Source organism: Megascapheus bottae, chromosome 2 (genome assembly GCF_031878675.1).
Source record: "Megascapheus bottae isolate mThoBot1 chromosome 2, mThoBot2.hap1, whole genome shotgun sequence".
Lineage (NCBI taxonomy): Eukaryota > Metazoa > Chordata > Mammalia > Rodentia > Geomyidae > Megascapheus > Megascapheus bottae.
The window spans coordinates 53,530,840-53,553,296 of NC_143510.1; the positions used below are offsets into that span (position 1 = coordinate 53,530,840).

Below are 22,457 nucleotides of genomic sequence, written 5' to 3' on the forward strand. Positions count from 1 at the left end.
GGATAGCATTTGAACCATAGCACCACTTCTGGATTTTTGGTAGTTAATTAGAAGAATCTCATAGATTTTCCTGCCCAAGCTATGATCCTCAGCTCTCAGCCTCTCAATTAGCTAAGATTACAGTGAGTAAGTGCAGTGAACTAGGATACAGTGAGTGAGCCATCCTATTACATTCTAGTAATGAGCCCATCAAATATATGATTCAATAAATTGTTTAGAATGTAGCAAAATAAATAAAATGAAGCTGATTTAAAGAAATAGCAAGTATCCAGGTTCAGCAATTTAAACCTGTAGTCCTAGCTTCTTGGGAGGTAGAGATCCAGAGACTGTGATTTGAGGCCTGCCCAGTCATAAAGTTCATGAGACCTCATGTCAACCAATGCTTGGGCATGGTATGTAGAACTTGTTATTGTTAACTACAGGGGTGTGGAAAGTGAAAGGTGAGCACACAAAGGTGGGTGGCTGGACACAGTGGCATATACCTAGCACCCTAACCAAAAGAAAGAAAGAAAGAAAGAAAGAAAGAAAGAAAGAAAGAAAGAAAGAAAGAAAGAAAGAAAGAAAGACAAATAGGAAAATTGTAGTCTAGCCTGGGCCGGGCATAAAGCAAGGACCTATTGAGGACAGAACCATCTTTATTTATTTATTTTTTTTTGCCAGTCCTGGGCTTGGGCTCAGGGCCTGAGCCCTGTCCTTGGACTTTCTCAGGGCTAGAGCCCTACCACTTCTGAGCCACAGCACCACTTCCGGCTTTTTTTTTTCTTTTCTGTGTATGTGGTACCGAGGAATCAAACCCTGGTCTTCGTGCATGCTGGGCAAGCACTCTACCACTAGGCCAAACTCCCGGCCCCCAGAACCATCTTTAAAAGGAACTGGTGCTAGGCATTATTGGCTCGTGCTTGTTATCCTAGCTTCTCAGGAGGATGAGAGTTGAGGATCAAGATTTGAAGCCAGCTTGGGCAAGAAAGTCTGTGAGACTCCTCAATTAATCATCAAAAATCAGAAGTAGAGCTGTGGCTCAAGTAGTAAAATGCCAGCCTTGAGTGACAAAGTCAGGTAAAAGCATAAGGTCATGAATCCATGTCCAAGTACTGACATACATACACACCAAAAGAAAAGTTGGAGCTGGGGAGTGTATCTGGCAGAGCCACAGGCCTCAGGTAGTAGCTTTCCAGCAGTAGAACATATATTTAGCAAGGGTGAGGCCCCAGTACCACTAAAAAAAAAAAAAAGGAGAATAAATCATAAGTAAATAAAAGTATAAGTTGTATATACAATAGCAAACATTTTGAGGGTGACACACAAAAGACTGCAGTTCTGAAAACAGAGACCCAGAGGGGCCAACAGGCCTTGCATTTGCAGAACCAGGCTCTAGTCTCCCCAGCCTAATCCCTATCTCTGACTACCTTCTCTAAGGTCCTTTTGCATATCCTACCTCATCTCTTGGACCTGAGCAATCCTCCGTTACTGAGCAGTTCTGGTCTGTTCTCCCTTCATCTGGGAGGTTGTTCCCACTCTAGGGAAAATGAGGCTGACTGTAGGAAGCAGGTGGGGAGGGGGGAGCCTTTGGAACCTGTGGTATAGCCAGGGATGCTCTGAGGTTGCAAATAGAGGCCTGGAAGGAAATAGGGTTTGCTGAGGTCACTTTCAAGTATTGGACTTTATATGACTGGGCTTCACTGCCTGCACTGAACTTCGTGGGGAAGAAGGTGGGTGGGGAGGCCCAGAAAAGGTCCCCTTAGCTGCAGGCAGCAAAGTTGCGAAATAGGTCCCCAAGACCAGCTGGCAAACTTCACTTTTCTCCCTCCCTCCCTCCCTCCCCCCCCCCCTCTCTCCTTCTCTCTCTCTCTCCTTCTCTCTCTCTCTCTCTTTCTCCCTCCCTCCCTCCCTCCCTCTCACTGTGTGTGTGTGTGTGTGTGTGTGTGTGTGTGTGTGTGCTTAAAGTCACAACAGGAAATGGGGCAGTGGTGTATTTAGAGGACAGGCAAAGGGTGAGAGGACAGCAGCCCCTGTGAGTCTGTGTTGAACTGAAAGGGGATCTGTTTCCCCACTATTCTGGCCACCCTAGGCCCTCTCAACCCAGAACTCTTACAGATTTTACCACATGCAAAAAAAAAAAAAATGCCCCTTCATAGGCCTGTCAAAGACCCAAGAGATGTTGGAACACTAGGGTGCAGAGATAGCCACCCTAGTCTTAGGCCTAGGACCCCCCACATCCTAGCACTTTGATTTCTCCATTCCTCATTCCCCTTCCTGGTTTTCTAATCATCTAAGTCTTGGCCCAGCCAGGGCCAGCCCTGTGTCTCCCGGCCCAGATCCAGCCTGTCTTCTCCTCCCCCGCTGTCTCCTTGAAGTTTTCTCTCCACCCAGCCTGCCCCCAGCACTAAACTCCCTGTTTTCAAGCCAAAGGAAGTAACTTAAGCAAGACAGACATATTTAGAGCCCCGTGAGGATTTCTCAATAGTGAAAAGACCCTAAGACCAGCAGAGTCAAATCCAGACCTCTCATCCCTGGGATCCAGGATAGAATTCCTTTCGGGGATCTGACCAGGCCAGGGAAGAGAGCAAGGCCTAAACCTCAGGCTGGATGTATAAGCAGAAACAGGAAAGATGCCAGAGGAAAGAGTTAACTAATCTCAGTGTGGCTAAGCTCTGGATTTGCTGGTGGAACAAGGAAAGTTGAAGTCAGGGCTCAAAAGCAAACTGGAACATGAGGCCATGTCACCTAGCAAAGATTCTGCCTGGCTGGCTACATAGACTTCTGATTCACTTAGAAATCTCCAGACCCCCTTCCTCCCAACTGTTGGGGCAAGATCCTGAGTAAGATTGCTGATTGTCCTTTCACACTGTCCTCATGTATCCTGAGGTCAGAAAAGAAGAATCCTGGGCTGGGAGTGTGGCCCAATGATAGAGAGCTTGCCTAGCATGCACAAAGCCCTTGGTTTGATTCCTTGGTACCACATGCATAGAAAAGGCCAGAAGTGGTGCTGTTGCTCAAGTAGTAGAATGCTAGTCTTGAGAAAGCTCAAGATAGTGCCCAGACCCTGCGTTCAAGCCCCCAGGATAAGAAAGAGAGGGGGGTGGGGAGGAAGGGAAAAGAAGAAGCCTAATGACAGAAGAGAAGGGAAAGTGATGTCTCAGCTGTAGGACAACAGAGTGAGGACTTAGTATTCGATAAACATTTGTTAAATAAATCAATCCATGTATTGATGCCGGGTACCAGGGATAGACATGAGGGGCAGCACCTTGCCTCTCAATGCTGCAGTCAGATGGACAGACTGTGATGAAAAAAGCTGAGGCCAGCTGGGCACTGTAGCTTACACCTGTAATATTAACTACTCAGGAGGCTGAGATCTGAGGATCGAAGTTTGAAGCCAGCCCAGGAAGGAAAGTCTGTGGGACTCTTATCTTCAATTAACCAGCAAAAAGCTGGAAGTAGAACTGCAAGTCAAGTGGTAGAGTGCCAGTCATTAGTAAAGAAGCTAAAGGAAAGTACCCAGGCCCTGAGTTCAAACCTCAGTACTGACATCATCATCATCAACATCAGAGGAGGAGGAGGAGGAAGAGAAAGCAACAGCAGTAGCTAGGTACTGGTGGCTCATTCCTGTAATCCTAGCTATTCAGGAGACTGAGGCAGGAAAGTCTGTGAGACTTTTATCTCTAACTACCAGAAAATGGGAAGTGGGTGCAGTGGTTCAAAATGGGTAGAGTACCTAGCCTTGAGCAAAATTGCTCAGGGACTGGGCCCAGGCCCTAAGTTCAAGCCCCATGACCTAAAAAAAAGAAAGAAGGAGGCAGAAGAGGAGGAAGAAGGGTGAAGAAAGAGAAGGAGGAGGATAAAGAAAGAGGAGGAGGAGGAGGAAGAGGAGGAGGAGGAGGAGGAGGAGGAGGAGGAGGAGGAGGAGAAGAAGGAGGAAAAACTGCTGCCAATAGGGACTGCAACAAAGGAGCAAGCTGTCTCCCATAGGAAAAATTCTCTTATAAAGAAAGCTCTCTCCATCTTCCCCATCAAAGGATTTTGCATCATATTCTACAGTCTTTGGGTGTGTGGATGTGTCCTTCCACTAGAACAAGCTCCTAATAGGGAAGCCTGAGTTCGTCTGAAAGAACAGCAGCTTCTTGCCCTTTGCTTCCCATCTAGAGGCTTTCAGTGTGAAAGCCACAGGGCTCTGGCTGGAGGTTCACATGGCAACTTTATGAGAAGGTGGGAGAGGGTGGGTGAGGGAGGATGGTGGCATGAACAACAGCTCCCATGTGTCAATTATTATGTTCTAGACCCTCTGCTGAGTGTTATTAGTGTGCCCTCCCATTGTACAGACTTGGAGACTTTGAATGACTTGCCCATGGTCCCACTATTGGAAGGTGACAGAATGAGAACTTACACTATGGTTGTCAATGTCCAGAGCCCATGAGGACCCAGGGGTGAGGGGCTAGAATAAGAACCATAATCTCAAAGTGTCTCCTGGGGAGGTGATTAAGGTAGAAATTAAAAATCTCCTTCCCCGTTGGGGAACCCTTGTGCCTCATTCTGTAATCTTCAGGAGATATGGGCTCAAGGTATAAAGGCCCTTCCTCCGTATTTCCTTACTTTACAGAAAGGACGGTAATCCTGTAACTGAAGCTAGGGTCTTCTTTGGAATTTGGTGGGGGTTGTGTTTCTGGGAAAGCAGCCATTGTTTGCTCAAGAAATACCTCTTATGAAATATAGATGGTGGAGAAATAGAGAAAAACTTGGGTTGTGCAGTGTGGCCTGATACGCAATTGGGCTAGGGCTGCTGGGAGGGTTTGACACTTGCAAACAGACGTCCCAGGTCTATTCTGGGGCCTGGAACTGAAAGTCCTTTGCAACATCACAGGCGGGCTATGGTCTCCCTCTGACTCACACATCCCCTCCTATCCTCTAGCCTCCCGCTCTACACTGGGTCCCTAACTTCTCAGCCAACAGACCACTACCAAAATCCTCCCTTAACTACAGGAACACTCTTTTCCCTGGAGTTCTTGTGAGATTCTCCTCTCCTAAACATTGGAGCCTTTGACCAGAACTCCAGGGCTTGGGGTTGTCAAGCGCTGGCAAGGCTGGGTCAGAAGGTTCAGATATCCTCCAGTTTGTAGAACCAGAAAGCTTAGGCACTTTGGATCAAAGTCCAGGGCTTTGCCTGAATTTCAGCCCATAGAGCAAAGACGAGTGGGCTAGAAACCAGCTACAAGGGAGCTGGGGAAAAGAGATATCCCTTCCCAATTTGAGAGACCCTATCTCTCACTGCTTTGGAGCTGTAGCCTGTGAGTGAGTGTGTGTGTGTGTGTGTGTGTGTGTGTGTGTGTGTGTGTGTGTGTGTGTGTGCTGGGGCAGGCAAAGGAATCTGAACTTTGAGAGGAAAATAATGTGGTGGAGGGGGTTGGATAACAAAGGATTTTTGCTTACAACTAATAGTCTCCAGCTGCAAAAATACCAAAGGGGAGGCCAGGCAGGCTGGGGACTCTAGTTCTTGCCAACTCCTCACCGGCCTGCTGAGTGGGGCCCTGCCTGGTCTTTGGGGAGGTAGAAAGGGAGACCAGCCAAGGGTAAATATCTAAGAGTAGGGACTCTTCTTTGCCTCCTTCCTGGAAGTGGTTGTGAATATAAGCCTGGAAGGAGGGGGCCCTCAGGGCAACCCATCCTGAGGCTTTGCACAAGTCAGAACGCAGCTGCACCTGGGACCAGAGCAATAGATCTCTGCAGGCCTCTTCCTCTGCCCTTCTTGCCAAGGGAAGGGTGGACGGAGCAAGGGCAGGGTGTTGCCAGCCCTAAGGCTGGGCAGTGACTCAGGAGAGCCTCAGGAAGTTGGAGAGAAGGATATAACACGCCAGCTGGTGCTGAAAAAACAGCTTTGACTGATGAATTTCATGTACATGCCAAAGCCCCCAGGCCCCTGCCGTGCCCACCAAGTAAAGGGCACACAGCTCTGTTTGACTTTCAGCCGCCCTGCTGGCTGCCTGGGCCTGCAGTCAGGTCTCAGCTTTGGGATTTCAGTTTCCTTTGGAGGCAGCCCAGCGGCCTCATTTTAATCTGGTTTCTCTGTGGTAACAGCATGTGGGGGCAGTTTGGTCGCCTTAACCCTTGCACTGAGCCTCTTCCTCCATGGCCTGGACCTTCTCAAGCTACTGTCCTCCTTTTCTCGAAATGTGACAGTACTGGAAGCCCAGACAAATGACTGGTTGGGTTTAGGGAAGTAACACCTCATTCCTGTGACCTCTTTCTCCAGTCATCTTGGGGTGGAGTTCACTAGAGGGGACCTGAAGAGGAAGGCCTCCAATGGCTGGCCTCTTCCCCCCTCCCCAGCCCCCCTTAACCTCAGTCCTGTGACTGTGAGTCAGTCACTCAGCCAGCCAAGTTCCTTGGGAACCATGTTCTGTTCCCTTTGCCCCCACTCCTCCCTTCCCTGCCCCCCCCCCCCACTGTTAGGAAACAGCCTCTGAATCTCTTGGGGAGAAGCTGGGATTAGGAAGGAGTTGAATAGAACCTGTCATTACACCTGAGAGCTGCAGAGAGCCAGGATAACGTCCACCGGGTTGGGTGTGGGTAGCATGGGACAAATTTCAACCCAAGACAGGTAGTTTAAAGATTTCTTTAGCTGGGAGTTTGGCCTAGTGGTAGAGTGCCTGCCTAGCATGCACGAAGACCAGGGCTTGATTCCTTGGTACCACATACATAGGAAAAAGCCGGAAGTGGTGCTGAGGCTCAAGTGGTAGAGCTCTAGCCTTGAGAAAGTCCAAGGACAGTGCTCAGGCCCTGAGCTCAAGCCCAGGACTGGCCAAAAAAAACAAAAAAGATTTTTTTACCTGTTGGTGTTCAAGGAAGGGTTTCCAGAAAGTCTCCCTTAGCAGTTTCCCAGTAGTTGGAGAGGACAGCGGAAGCGTCAAAGTGAGTGGTTCCTAGAGGGAAGGCCCACAGGAATCCTCTGATCTTTGTTATGCTGCCCTTGCCTTGTCCTCCCTTCTTTGGCCCTTTTGAACCTCTTTTATCACTCCATGGCTTAGGCTGAGGATAAGTACCTGGTCTCCATCTTTCCCAACTCCTATCCTCCCAGAGCTCCTTCCTTGCTGAGTTACTCCTGCTTTACCTCCAGGCTTCTTTCTTGGCCCTCCTTCTTTCTCTCTCCCAGCCTATTTCTTAGTTCCTATTCCTTCTACCCTTCTCTAGGAAATTAAGAACTTGAAACAAATGAAGTTAGGTCCTAGTTACCGATTCTCAACCTTGTAGCCTTTTTGCTCTCCTTGAACCTCATCTTTGAGAATAGGTTCTTCCAAATTGAGCTTATTGATGCATATTATAATTTTGCTTTAAAAACAAAATTCAAGCTGGTAAAAAATGGCTCACGCTTGCAATCCTAGCTACTTGGGAGGCTGAAATAGGAGGATCACAGCCAGCCCTGGCAAGAAGATCCATGAGACTCTTATCTTCAATAAACTACTCAAGAAAGCTGGAAGTAGAGCTATAGCTCAAGTGGTAGAACACTAGTCTTGAACAGAAAATCTCAGGAACAGCATCCAGTCCCTGACTTCAAATCCCAGGACTGGCACAAAAATTTTTTTTTGTAAATTTATGCAACTTAATACCATCTCCAGCGATTGTTTCTGGCTAGTGTGAGATTACTAGACTCCCCATGCAAAGTGATCAAGAATCTAAAAGCAAAAATATTAAATGGTTTCGTTAGCCTGGGTATTCTTATCTCAAGTAAAAGCAGATTGGGGAAATAATTTTAAAAATAAAGAACCTGAGGACTGGGAGTTTGGCCTAGTGGTAGGGTGCTTGCCTAGCATGCATGAAGACCCGGGTTCAATTCCTCAGTACCACATACATAGAAAAAAGCCGGAAGTGGTGCTGAGGCTCAAGTGGTAGAGCTCTAGCCTTGAGAAAGTCCAAGGACAGTGCTCAGGCCCTGAGCTCAAGCCCAGGACTGGCAAAAAATAAAAAATAAAAATAAAAAAAAATAAAGAACCTGGAACTAGCTAGTAGACCTGTCCTCTCAGCCTTTTGGCATCCTCAAGAAGATAGCTTCTGCTCGAGGATGAGTGAGAGGTGAAGCCTGTCCATCAGTCAGCCAGCAGCCAGTATATTTTCTTCCTATTTCCTGTTTGAGGCAATCCTAACCCAGCAAGGGGAGGAAGGAGGATACTCAGAGACTTGTATTTGGAGAGACCGAGTATCTGGCAACATAACAAATATAAGACCAAGTGTGACGCCACCAGTAACAACACCCATAAGAACTCAGGGAAAGGAGATGGCCGTGGCTGGGTGGGGAAGGAGGGTACCCCAGAAAATGTGGGCTCACAAGTGTGGGGTCAGCAAGAGCTAGGAGAAATGCTGGTGGGAGGACCTCCCCCCCATGGCTTTTTCATTCACACTCTCCAGACGTGGAACAGATGGCCATCGACTGGCTGACAGGAAACTTCTATTTTGTGGATGACATCGACGATAGGATCTTTGTGTGCAACCGAAACGGAGACACGTGTGTCACCTTGCTAGACCTGGAACTCTACAATCCTAAAGGCATTGCCCTGGATCCTGCCATGGGGTAAGAATGGCAGGCAGTGATTCTGACCTTGGAAGAGAAGGCAGACACTACAAGGGAATACCCAGTATCCAGACCCCATTTAACATGTACCTGCCCACAGGAAGGTGTTCTTCACTGACTATGGGCAGATCCCCAAAGTGGAGCGCTGTGACATGGATGGGCAGAATCGCACCAAGCTGGTGGATAGCAAGATAGTGTTTCCTCATGGCATCACCCTGGACCTCGTCAGCCGCCTGGTCTACTGGGCTGATGCCTACCTGGACTACATTGAGGTGGTGGACTACGAGGGCAAGGGTCGGCAGACCATCATCCAGGGCATCCTGGTGAGGGGGCTTTCTTGTCTTTCATTATTGCGGGAGAACACTTACTGGGGCCTTCTGCTGAGGGGAGTCTTCTCAGGGAACGAATGTCCGGGCCTACATGTCATTGAAGGACAGTCTTGTCAACCCAACTCCTCTGATGGGAGAGGGGCGGGCAGAAATGCATCACAGTCATTTTAGACACCGTTTGCTTCCTTTTACTCGTCTGATCCTCAGTATAACCCCTGGAAGATGAGCAGGTAGATGTTTTACACCTCTTTTGGCAGTTGAAAAAAAGAAAAGGGGTTCAAAGATGGTTAGTGACTTGCCAAAGGTTACACAACTGGCCCCTCAAACCCAGTCAAGAAGATTTGCTGCTCGGCTGCTCAGAGGTGCCAACTATATTCCTGGATAATTAGGGTGACCAGACATATCAGGACATCACTCATTTTAGTCCTGAAAGTCCTATAAATCAGCAAAATTCCAAACTCCCCAGAGCTCAGGTTTGGGACAAACTGGGAAAGATGACCACTCAGGACAAGCAGATATGAGTAGTGGAGGCTTTTATGGCACATGCTCAAAGCAAGTATTTATTTCCATCTTCCTAAGACTGGGGTCTGTAGTCAAGCCGAGTGTTCTCAAGAGAGAGTTGATGGCTATTAAATCACTTCCTGTGCCTAAATCTGTGAGGGATATAGTTTCCGCCCTCAAGACATTTGGAAGAGTGGCTAGGACAAGTTCACTATTTACCATACCAGGTAATCGATAGCAGGTTGTCACCGGAGAGACAGTGTAAAAGGAAAGAAATCTCTGGCTAGAAGATTCTAAACATTCTCCAAGGGCAACATTCTATCTGTCTGTCTGTCTATCTATCTATCTATCTATCTATCTATCTATCTATCTATCTATCATCTATTTTGTGCTGGTACCAGTACCAGCTCTTAGTCAGCTTTTTCACTCAAGACTGGTGCTCTACTACTTAAGTCACATCTCTACTTCCTAGAAGTTCCTTAAAGATGTATTCTTGGGTCAGTTGTCAGTGGCTTACTCCTATAATCCCTGCTACTCGGGAACTGAGTCCTGAAAATCAAGGTTCAAATCCAGCCTGGGCAGAACATTCCAGGACATTCAATCTCCAACTAACCAGCAAAAAGCAATTTTGGAGGTATGACTTAAGTGGTAAAGCACTACCCATGAGTAGCAAAGCTGAGGTGCTGTGTTCAGGACCTTGTGTCCTGGCTAACACACACACACACACACACACACACACACAATTAAAAATCTCCAGAACAACTGGATAGTCTAGCCTAAGGAAACAGGAATAAAACATGGAATTAGGTAAGCAGAGGGTAAATTTGGGAAAGCAGATATTGGAGTTTGGGTGGAAGTCTGGGCCTACTGAGAGCTGAGAAGTTCACTTTCTCTGCTGACCACTCCTGCCTGCTATTGTAGATTGAGCATCTGTATGGCCTAACTGTGTTTGAGAATTATCTCTACGCCACCAACTCGGACAATGCCAACGCCCAGCAGAAGACAAGCGTGATCCGCGTGAACCGCTTTAACAGCACAGAGTACCAGGTGGTGACCCGTGTAGACAAGGGAGGTGCTCTCCACATCTACCACCAACGCCGCCAGCCCCGGGGTAAGCAGTCACGATAGCCCTCTGATGTTAGCTTCACCTCCAAAACTCTCTAGGCTCCAGATTACTGTTCCTTTACAAGTCTGAGTGTGGGGACTCCATTCTTTCAGATCGTAAACGCTTCTCAGCCTTTATCCCAAGCTGCCACCATGATTCCTGCCAGCCCCTTAATGAGCCTCATCCTGCCTCTCGCCCACTTTACTCCTCCCAGTCCTCAAGCTACGCTAGAGCAAAAGCATCTGTCTGCAGGTAGCTTTAGGACTTTCTCCCCCGACCTCTGAAGCCCTCATCTGAGGGAATCCAGGTGGGCTGGAGAAATCCCAGGCCTGTGGCAGAAGGACCACAGGAGCAAGAAGTGTGGTCAGACTTCAGGAAGCACTGTGTGCACAGGGGCCCTGAAGGGTTTTCTGATGGCTCTTTACCCTGCTTCCAGTGAGGAGCCACGCCTGTGAGAATGACCAGTATGGCAAGCCAGGTGGCTGCTCCGACATCTGTCTGTTGGCCAACAGCCACAAGGCAAGGACATGCCGGTGCCGCTCAGGATTCAGCCTGGGGAGTGACGGGAAGTCCTGCAAGAGTGAGTAGCAGGGAAGGGCGGCAGCATCCTCAGATGTCACCGTTACCCCCTTCCCCCTCCCGATCCCCTGCTGCTTCAGCTGAGATGAAGGGAAGAGTGAAGGCATTACCACTTCTGAGAGCAGAGCTCCATAGAAGCCTGTACATGGTTGCATTCATTCATTCACTCATTCCACAAGTCATCCACATGTACCCACTACATGTTTGCTTCTGTTTGGGCCATGACAATGTAGCGAGCAGTGAATAAGACAGTTATCATCTCTGGTCTCATGAAACATAATCTAATTGAGGAGAAAAAGAATAAATATAACTTTAGGTATTGGTATTTGTGTGAAAAAATAAAATAAAGAATATAGCTAGTGGAGCTGGGAGTTTGGTCTAGTGGTAGAGTGCTTACCTAGCATGCAGGAAGACCAGGGTTCGATTCCTCAGTACTACATACATAAAAAAGCCGGAAGTGGTACTGTGGCTCAAGCGGTAGAGCTCTAGCCCAAGAATAGTGCTCAGGCCCTGAGTTCAAGCCCCAGGACTGACACAAAAAAATTTATTATGTATATACTTAGTGATGACAGGGCTTCTCTGATGAGGTGTTATTTGAGCCAAGCTCTCTAAAGTAAGGAAGTCAGCAGTGGGAACCAAAGGAAAAAACATTTCTGCCAGGGAACGGACAATGTAAAGGCCCTGAGACTCATATGGCTTTAATGGGCTAGAGAAGTGATCCAAAGGACAACTCAGCCAAAGGGCCGAGTGGTGTGAGTGGGGACAGATGAAGGGAGAGATTTGTATTTTGTTCTAACTGGGACAAGAAGCTCAGGGTGACTGTGGAAAAAAGAAATGACGTGATTGGGCTCACATTATGTAAACTCACGCTGCTATTGGGTGGAGGCTGGGCCACAGAGAAGAAGCCGGGAGGCTATTTTGGTGGTGTGGGCAAGGAGTGATGTGGTTTAGACTGAGATGGGAGCAGAGGAAGTGGTGGAAAGCAATCAGATTCCAACATACTGTGCAAGTACTCCTTTTAGGCCAGGTCATTTCACTACTAAGCAGTGAACACTTAACTGAAAACATGCTGTCCTTCCCCTACTTCCACCCCAAGTGTGCATGTTCACCCCCCTGCCCCCGTTACACATCCCTGGACACAGTCAAACATATATCATTCCTGTGTGTTTTGTCTATCTGATTCAGAGTCCTGCCTGTCCCATGTTTCCTGGCCCTGCACAGCTGGGTGTTGCAGCTAGAGGAGTGGGGTAGTTTTTGTTTGTTTCTTTTTGCTGGTCTTGGGGCTTGAACTCAGGGCCTGGGCACTATCCTTGAGCTTTCGCAAAACTAGAGCTCTACTATTTCAGCCACAGCATCACTTCCAGCTTCTTCTGTGTCTATGGTACCCAGGAATTGAACCCAGGACTTCATGCATGCTAGGCAAGCATGCTCCCACTAGGCCACATTCCCAGTCCCATGTATCTATGCATTTGTATGTGAGTATGTGACTTCATGTCCCTCTTTGTGCCTCCCTAGAGCCAGAGCATGAGCTGTTCCTCGTGTATGGCAAGGGCCGACCAGGTATCATCCGGGGCATGGACATGGGGGCCAAGGTCCCAGATGAGCACATGATCCCCATTGAAAACCTCATGAACCCCCGCGCCCTGGACTTCCATGCGGAGAGTGGCTTCATCTACTTTGCCGACACCACCAGCTATCTCATTGGCCGCCAGAAGATTGATGGCACTGAACGGGAGACCATCCTGAAGGATGGTAAGGGCACCAAAGCAGTGTGGGTAGGAGTCCTTGGTGACCAGCAAGTGATCTGGGGCCATGCATCACTTTCTGTGTTCCCGCTCAGCATAGAGGGGACTCCCTGCTGGCTGCCTGACTGGGCTGGTTGGCATGGAGATGAGGGGACAGACAGGTTGACCCCTCTGTGACCCTTTTCTTGGCTGAGCTGAAAAGAGGCAGGAGGATGGATGGATTAGGCCGCAAGGGCCGGCCTTGCCAGCCCTTGGGAAAACTCGGGATCTCTCTGCCATTGGCTCAGAGCCCTGGAGGAGCAGCGCACAGCTGGGAGAAGCCTGAAGCCCTGAATCAGAGCTGGGCCTGTCACACGCACACGCACAGACATACACACACCACCACCACCACCACCACCACCACAAAAGCTGCACCCAGCCCATCTGAAGTAAGCTGTGTTTTGTGACTTGCAATCTAGTTGCTTCCCTCTGCTGGGTCAGGTTTACTGGGTGCTGTCTTTTGAATGTCATCTCATGGCTCCTGGGCTTTATGAGTTTTGTCCCAAACCTATACTTGGAACCCCAGGATCTGGCTCCCTAACCGGTCCATCTGGCTGATGCCAGACAACACCCAACGCCTCGTTCCCCACCTCCGCTGCCACTCACACAATCTTAGTAGTCAGCAATCATAAGACTGTAGGGAAATCAAAAGTTAACTCATCATCAGGAAAAGATTGGGGTTCCCTCTACCAGGGGAACTGCTATTTAAAGGCTACTTGAGATGAAGCCTTTGGCTAAGTGAAAAATCACTTCCTAATTTATTCATTTTGTTGGTTCAGGGTTTTTAGGCCTGGGCTGTGGCGTCACACTTGTACTCAGAGCCAGTGTACATTGCTTCAGCTGTCCAGTCTGAGCACAGGCTCAGACATGCCCGCATGCAAGTACATAGTTTCCTGGCTGCTGCCACGTGCAATCTTGAGAGATTGCCCCAACACAGATGTGGCAACACAACCGTTCTTCTCCCTGCACCCTCTCTGACTCACCTTCTCATTCACTCACCCACCCAGGGCTTCAGGTGCTTCCCATGTTCTCTGCCTGGCCATGGTTGCCCCGTAGCACTGTGTGTCCTGTAGAGCCAGAGGCAGACACTTAGGACCTTCCTTAAAGGCTATGCCTCATGGCCCCTTTGGTCCCCACAGGCATCCACAACGTGGAAGGAGTGGCCGTGGACTGGATGGGGGACAATCTGTACTGGACTGATGATGGGCCCAAGAAAACCATCAGTGTGGCCAGGCTGGAGAAAGCTGCCCAGACCCGAAAGACCTTAATCGAGGGCAAGATGACACATCCTAGGGCCATTGTGGTGGATCCACTCAATGGGTGAGTCCTCCCAGGCCAGAGAGCAGGCATCTCCGAGAAGTGGGGAAGGAGATAGGGTGAAGCAGGACGAGGTGGACACTGAAGCTGGAATGGAAGACTGAAAGGAGAGTAGGTGTCTCTTTCTTCAGGCAATGGGGAGAATACCTTAAGCACAAAGAGAAAGCTGATCCCATTTCTCCAAGCTCAGATTCCTCTACCCCTTATCCTTAGAATGAGACCCACATTCCTATCAGACCTGCACAGCTCTGATCTTCGGGCCTGTCTGATGCTCATCTACCCTCATTGCACCTCCCTTCTTACCTCCGAAGACTGTCCTTACTGCCTGTCATCCTTGATGGGCCACTGGCCTCAGAGCTTTTTGCTCTAGGATTTCCTCTTCCTAGAACGTCCAGATCCTAACAGATCTGCCACCCTCATAGCTCTCCATCCTGTCATTCATTTTCCTCCTGATTTTATCTCTCTGACATGATTTGACATTCTTTAGTTTCGGGCAGTACTGGGGTTTGAGCTCAGTGCCTTATACTTACTAGACAGGCAGGATCTTGAGTTACACCCCTACTCCTTTTTGCTTTAGTTACTTTTCTGATAGGATCTAAACCTGAATAGCGTTTTTGCCTGGGGCCTGACTGGAACCCGAGCCTCTGACCTATATCTCCACATAGATGCAAACCACAGGTACATATCATCACATCTTGCTTTTGGTCAAGATAAGGTTTTGCCTACTTCTCTCCCTAGCCAACCTTGAACTACGATTTCCCTGATTCCTGCCTCCAAGTAACAGGCATTACAGGTATGAACACCTCACCCAACTGTGTTGATCTTTTTTTTTTGTGGGTCATGGGGCTTGAACTCGGCCTGGGTGCTGTCCATCCCTGAGCTCTTCAGCTCAAGGCTACCGCCCTACCTTTAAGCCAAGCCCCACTTCCCGTTTTCTAGAAGATAATTGGAGATAAGAGTCTCAGGCCCTTTTGTGCCCAGGCTGGCTTTCAACCTTGATCCTCAGATCTCAGCCTCCTGAGTAGCTAGGATTACAGGCGTGAGCGACCCCACTCGGCTTTGTGATGATCTTTTTTTTTTTTTTTTTTTTTTTTTTTTTTGCCAGTCCTGACCTTGAGCTCAGGGCCTGAGCACTGTCCTTGGACTTTCTCAAGGCTAGAGCTCTACCACTTGAGCCTCAGCACCACTTCTGGCTTTTTTCTATGTATGTGGTACCGAGGAATCAAACCTGGGTCTTTGTGCATGCTAGACAAGCACTCAACCACTAGGCCAAACTCCCGGCCCCCTGTGATGATCTTTTATTTAGTTAGTTTTGTTGTTGTTGTTGTAGGACTTGAACTCAGGGTCTGAGCATTGTCCAAGAGCTACTTTGCTCAAGGTTAGTTTTCTACTTCTTTGAGCCACAGGACCATTTCCCATTTTCTGGTGGTTGATTGGAAATAAGAGGCTAACAGACTTTCCTGCCCCGGCTGTCTCTGAAATGCAAGCCTTAGATCTCAGCCTCCTGAGAAGCTAGGATTGCAAGAGTGTGCCACAGTGCCTAGCTATTGTTGTTTTCTTTTTCTTTCTTTCTTTCTTACTTTTTTTTTTTGCATTACTAGGTTTTGTTGTTGTTGTTTATTTGTTTGTTTTTAATTCAGTAACTTACACTTGCTAGGCAGGCACTGTTTTAATGAACTATACCTCCGGATCCACTCACCTTGTTATTTTAAAGTCTTCCTTTTTTTCCTGCATGCATCTGTACCACAGTTTACCTGTTTTAGGCTTCCTGTTGTTAACAGATGACAGACACAAGTTGCTGCTTTTCTCCATTGAAATGGAATTTTGAGGACTTTTCTGCCCAGACTGGCCCAGACCTGTAATCGTACTGATCTTAGTTTCCCACCATGCTAGGATGACAGATGAGTTACTACCACACCCAGGTCTTACAAACTTTTCTGCCCAGACTGGCCTCAAACCATGAGCTGCCCATTCGCAGACTACCGAATAGGCAGGATTATCGGCCAGAGCCACTGGCTTCTGGCTTGCCATAACCTTCTTGATGTACTTCTCTTGTATGTGTGGGGTGTGAACTCTGTGGGAGCAGGAACCTTTGTGCCACACGTGCTCAGCTGAACTTGGGCACTCAGCAAAGGCTTCCTGAATGGAGGCATAAGTGAATGCAGTGTGGGGGGCTATGAACACCTCCCTTGAGTCAAGACCACAGAGAAGGCTGTTGGCAAGAGTGGCCCATGGGATGCTGACCAGTCACTGCCCACAGGTGGATGTACTGGACAGACTGGGAGGAGGATCCAAAGGACAGTCGGCGAGGGCGGCTGGAGAGGGCTTGGATGGACGGCTCCCATCGAGATGTCTTTGTCACCTCCAAGACAGTACTTTGGCCTAATGGGCTAAGCCTAGACATCCCAGCTGGGCGCCTCTACTGGGTAGATGCCTTCTATGATCGGATCGAGACCATCCTGCTCAATGGCACAGACAGGAAGGTGGGCAAGCATATGTACATTACTAGACCATGTTTGTATGCTGGAGGTGCTGAGTGAGTCTGTGGCTATCTCCCAGGCTGCATATTTCATACATGTTTACCTCTGTCTGTGTTTGTATCATATGTGTGTGTGCAATATATATTATATGTATTTTTATATCTGTCCACATTGATAATAGGTATGAGTGTCCTGTGAATATTTGTGTGTGCACATCATTACATCTCTGTGTGTATAGGCACTCATTGCCCAGAAGTGGGAGATGTCCAGGAACAACATATATGAACAACACACACACACACACGTGTGCACACACACACACACACACACACACACTTGACACTGTTCATGTATGTGGTTCAGTGCCTTCTGAGTCTTGTGCATCCAGATGTGTAGGCCAAATTCTTTCTAGGTAAATAAGGCCTTTCATAATAATAGCCCCTGACTACCTGAGTGGTCTCATTTCCCTGCAGCATCCTATACCCCAAAACTTTAAAAGAAATTTTAAAATTATTATTAGAAAGGTGATGTGCAGAGAGGTTGCAGTTCAGTCAAGTTGCAGTAAATCAGGTAAAGAGTACATTTCTTTTTGGACAATGTCCCCTCTTCCTTGCTCGCCCCAACACTAAGTCCTCCTGTACTTCGTGGTACCTCTGCTTTCTGAGCCATTGCTCAGGCAGTTTATCTGACTGGGAGGCCACACAGCCCTTCTTACCCTGGCACCCAAATCTGGGATGTTGTCTCTACACCCCTCTGCCTATGGGAACTTCCCATGTATCTCTCCATGAGATAATGACATTCAAGGGCAAGATTGTCTTTTTATTTTTGAATCTCTTAGAGACTACAATGTTGCTCTTAATGGATCCTGATAAATGTTTATTAGATGAAGAAACCAATGGAGAATTCTGGCTGGTTGCTTCCAGGGGGGCAGGTGGGGGACGGGGGAGGGAGAGGGAGAGAGAGAAGGTGGGAGAGAGGGAAGGAGGAGGAAAGGAACAGGGAGAGAGAGAGGGAGAGGGAGAGAATGTGGGTTGGGAATTAAATGAGTATAAATACAACTAAGTGAAGACAGTGATGTCACTTCATTATCAGTGTCACTCCCCTTGCTAAGTTATCTGTGGGGTCAAAGTCAAGCAACTCGATGTGTACAGAACCATTTCAGTCAGGGGACTCTACTGGACCAGACCTTCCTGAGGAGGTCTCCCCACTTGTCTCCCAACTCCTCAGAAACATCCCCTCCATTCCTAGATTGTGTATGAGGGTCCTGAGCTGAACCATGCCTTTGGTCTGTGTCACCATGGCAACTACCTCTTCTGGACTGAGTACCGCAGTGGCAGTGTCTACCGCTTGGAAAGGGGTGTGGGAGGTGCACCCCCCACTGTGACCCTTTTGCGCAGTGAGCGCCCTCCTGTCTTTGAGATCCGCATGTATGATGCTCAGCAGCAGCAAGGTAAGCCCTTGGTGGGGGCTGGGGAGAGAGTGGGAGCTGGGAGGCATCAGGGATCCTCAGCTCTCACTGTTTCCTATTTTCCTTTTTTTGCCCCTTGCCTGCTTCCAATCCCTTCACTCCTCTCTCTGACCTTTCCTGACCCTGTGGCATCCATCCCTGTATTTCCTTTCATCTTCCCCGCCAGTGGGTACCAACAAATGCCGAGTGAACAATGGTGGCTGTAGCAGCCTGTGCCTGGCCACCCCTGGGAGTCGCCAGTGTGCCTGTGCTGAGGACCAAGTGTTGGATGCAGATGGCGTCACTTGCTTGGGTATGAGGGGCATGGTTGGGACAGGGGCAGGGGCAAGAGCTGACCCAACAGAGAGGGCAGAGGAGGCTCCAGGGTTCCAGTCAAAAATTAAGGAGGCTGGGCTGGGAGTTTGGTCTAGTGAGACTGGGGTTCGATTCCTTTGTACCACATACATGGAAAAAGCCAAAAGTGGTACAGTGGCTCAAATGGTAGAGCTCAAGGTTTGAGAAAGCCCAAGGACAGTGCTTAGGGTCCTGAGTTCAAGCCCCAGGACTAGCAAAAACAATAAAATTAAGGAGGCTAAGGGGCACCTTGTAGGGCCAATGGAAAGCAAGAGATAAGGTTGAGGACCTAAGAAGAACAGGGGAACAGAGAGACTTAACTGAAGGAAGATTAGGGGAAATTGCCTGGCATGGTGGTACACACTTGTAGTCCCAGCAGTTGGGAAGCTGAAATAGAAGGATCACAAGTTCAAGGCCCTCTTGGGCTACCTGAAGAGACCCTAGCTAGAAAAGACAGCAAAAATAAAGATTGTGAAAATATAAGTGAAGAATTGTACAGATATGGAAGAATATTCAAAATTCTTTTTTAACTTTATTTCCCACTATTAATGTAAAATAACAGTATTTTGAAACAGCAAAAATTAAAGAGGAAATAATGTCCAAATTTCACCAATGAACAGTATCATATCATTAGCATGTTGATAAACTGAACGGCAGTTTGTTTTCTAAGTGGTTTATATGGTTGTTTTTATTTGTTTTGTGGAAGTACCAGTAGTACCAGGGCTTGAACACAGGGCCTTAAACTCATTATGCTTGTTTGCCTATTATTTTCACTCTACCACGGCCTCTACTTTGCCTCCAGTGCCAGTTTTTCTTTTTTTGCTCTAGTACTCAAGACCTCAAATTTGCAACTTGACTTTTTTGTTCATGGCTGATGTTCTACCACGTGAGCCACAGCTCTACTTTCAGCTTTCTTTTTTTTTCCTGAACTGGAAGTGAGACTCTTGAACTTGTCTTTTTAAGTTAGCTTCTAATAGTGATCCTCAGATCTCAGCCTTCTGGGTGGCTAGGATTATAGGCATGAGCCACAACTGAGCATGGGGCTCTACTGTTTCTTACACAACTGTCATCAGGCTGCCTATATAAGACATTTAAAAATAAAGAAAGAAATAAAAATTTTTAAAAAGATATATTTTTTTGCAGGGCTGGGAGTTTGGCCCAATGGTAGAGTGCTTGCCTAGCATGCGCAAAGATCCAGGTTTGATTTCTCGGTACCACATACACAGAAAAAGCTGGAAATGGTGCTGTGGCTCAAGTAGTAGAGCTCTAGCCTTGAGAAAGCCCAAGGACAGTGCTCAGGACAGAGTTCAAGCACTGGGACTGGCAAAAAAAAAAATGCCCCTCTTCATTCCCGTATACAATATTTTCTTACTATGTAATTTTTGTTTACTTTTTGCAATGCTGGGGATTGAACCCAGGGCCTTATGCATATTAGCCAAGCACTCTACACTGAGATACATTTTCCATTCCCTTATTACATTATTTTAAGTAGCCTTATTGTTCACATTAAAGTGGAGTCTAAGACATAGGTCAGTAGCTAAGGCCTTGGGTTCAAGCTCTAGCATCACAAAAAATATTTCAAAATTATGACAAAAGTGGATCCTGTTCATTGTAAAAATAAACACAGTGTAGAAGCGTATCAAGGAGGAAATATAGTCACCCCAAATTCTACTTCTATTCAATGAGCACTGTTGCCATTTGGGCAAGTGTCCTGTCCTCCTAGACATGTCTTTGTGCATTTACTTTTACATAAATGGAATCGTGCAGCGCATGCTGTCCCGCTTTTGTCTCTTGGCAGTACATTCTGAATACATAAGCAGCATTTGTAATGGCTAAACTGTGTGTCATTTTGTAGATGCCCATAATCCTAGTTACTCAGGAAGCTGAGATCTGAGGATCCTGGTTCCAAGTCAGCCTGGGCAGGAAAAACTGTGAATCTATTATCCAAGTAACTGAAAAAAGCCAGAAGTAGAGCTGTGCCTCGAGTGATTGAGTATGAGCCTTGAGTAAAAAAGCCAAGGGATGGGCCGGGAGTTTGGCCTAGTGGTAAAGTGCTTGCCTAGCATGCACGAAGACCCAGGTTCGATTCCTCGGTACCACATACATAGAAAAAAAAGCTGGAAGTGGTGTTGCGGCTCAAGTGGTTGAGTGCTAAGCCTTGAGAAAGTCCAAGGACAGTGCTCAGGCCCTGAGCCCAAGCCTAGGACTGGCAAAAAAAAAAAAAAAAAAAGCTAAGGGAAAGTGCCCAGGCTCTGAATTCAAGCTCCCCCACCTCCCCCACCCCACACAAAGTAGATGTTCTGTGATCTCCTCAACTGTTTGTCTACTGCTGGATAGTTAGGTTTATGCCAATATTTATGGAACACAGGCTAATCTATGTCCTGAAACTGTTAAAAAAATATCTTCCATAAAATATTCCTTAAGCATCTCTATAGGATATTGGTTGCAGTGGCTCACGCCTATAATCTTAGCTACTCGGGAGGCTGAGATGTGAAGATTGCGGTTCAAAGCCAGCCCAGTCACTAAAGTCCGTGAGATTCTTTTTTTTTTTTTTTCTTTTTTGCTAGTCCTGGGCTTGAGCTCAGGGCCTGAGCACTGTCCTTGGACTTTCTCAAGGCTAGAGCTCTACCACTTGAGCCTCAGCACCACTTCCAGCTTTTTTTGTATGTATGTGGTACCAAGGAATCGAACCCAGGTCTTCGTGCATGCTAGGCAAGCACTTTAACCATGAGGCCAAACTCCTGGCCCCCCCCCCCCGTGAGATTCTTATCTCCAATTAACCACCAGAAAACTGGAAGTGGTGCTATGGCTCAAGGAGTAGGGCAGTAGCCTTGAGCTGAAGAGCTCAGGGACAGCATCCAGGCCCAGAGTTTAAGTCCTACAACCACAACAAATAGCAGCAGCAGCAACAAGAACAACAAAAAAAATGTCTCCATAGAGAAGGCATTTGTTTTTGTCCCCACTTTGCAGATGAAGGAACTGAGGCCCAGAATTCAAGCAGGAATTGAAACCTAGAAAGTCTGACTCAGCCCCATTATTCATCATGCTCTGTTATTTCTCGCATCTATCTCTTCCCACATTCTGGATGGTTTGCTCACAACAGAGTCCCAGGAGTAGAAAGGGGTCTGTGGAGCCTTACGTCAGTGTCTAGCTAAGAGTGAGTGGCTGAGGCCAGTGAAGGTGTTGGCAGAGGGAGTTAAGGAACTAAAGAGCTAGGGTATGAGAAGGATTGTCTGTGTGGATGTTGAGGTCATGAAGAACTGAGCCAGGTGTGACTGTAGAGCAAGTGACATGAAGCCAGGAGCTAAAATCCCTGGGAGAGAAGCTGGTGCTTTAGTCCTTTGAAAGTCAGCACTGGGTTTTTGGAAAGCAGAAGTGAAGGTAGACAGGAAGCAGTAGTGAGAAGCAAGAGGAAAAGCCAAATACCAACATCTAGGCCTGGTGGTCCAAAGGACAGGAGAAAGAAAATAGCCACCCATGGCACCCATTGACAGGTTTCAGAGGCTAGAGAAGGCTGAGAGGGGAGAAACAGGAAATGCAGCTGAGCATCAATGGCTCATGGCTGTGATTCCAGCTTCTCAGCAGACTGAGATCTGAGAGTTGTGGTTTGAAGCCAGCCATGGGCAGAAAAGCCATGAAGTTCTTATCTTCTCCAGTTAACCAGCAAAGAGCACAAAGTGTTAGAGTATCACCCTTGAGCAAAAAAGCCTAAAGGACAGTGCCAAGGCCCTGAGTTCAGGCCCTAATACCGGCACAGACAGACAGACAGACCCACAGAGAATGGGCAGGAGGGAGGGAGGAAAAAGGAAAGAGAAAATGCAAAGCTAGAGGAGGGCCTGGGGCACAGGAACCAATGCTGGAGTGCTGGCTGCTTGATTACTGATGTGTTCACGTTAGGGAGGGGCAGAGCCTGCAGAGTTCTGGGTCCTCTCCTCCCCTCTGGGGTTGATGGATTTGCCAAGGAAGTCCAGAGCAGTCCTGGACCCAAAGGAGACAGGGGAGTCTCT

At 47.8% G+C, this 22,457-nt stretch overlaps 1 protein-coding gene across 2 annotated transcripts in view; it reads left to right on the forward strand.

Moving 5' to 3' along the window:
* The window catches only part of Lrp1 (LDL receptor related protein 1), a 91,364-nt gene that overhangs the window by 20,110 nt on the left and 48,797 nt on the right, over window positions 1-22,457 (forward strand). For both annotated transcript variants that reach the window (XM_090327495.1, XM_090327498.1), the window contains exons 7-15: window positions 8,392-8,554; window positions 8,655-8,877; window positions 10,306-10,495; window positions 10,926-11,069; window positions 12,584-12,820; window positions 13,992-14,172; window positions 16,430-16,652; window positions 17,898-18,099; window positions 18,284-18,409. In XM_090327495.1, the coding sequence (XP_090183621.1) occupies window positions 8,392-8,554; window positions 8,655-8,877; window positions 10,306-10,495; window positions 10,926-11,069; window positions 12,584-12,820; window positions 13,992-14,172; window positions 16,430-16,652; window positions 17,898-18,099; window positions 18,284-18,409 (1,689 nt within the window). The remainder of the gene's footprint in view (window positions 1-8,391; window positions 8,555-8,654; window positions 8,878-10,305; window positions 10,496-10,925; window positions 11,070-12,583; window positions 12,821-13,991; window positions 14,173-16,429; window positions 16,653-17,897; window positions 18,100-18,283; window positions 18,410-22,457) is intronic.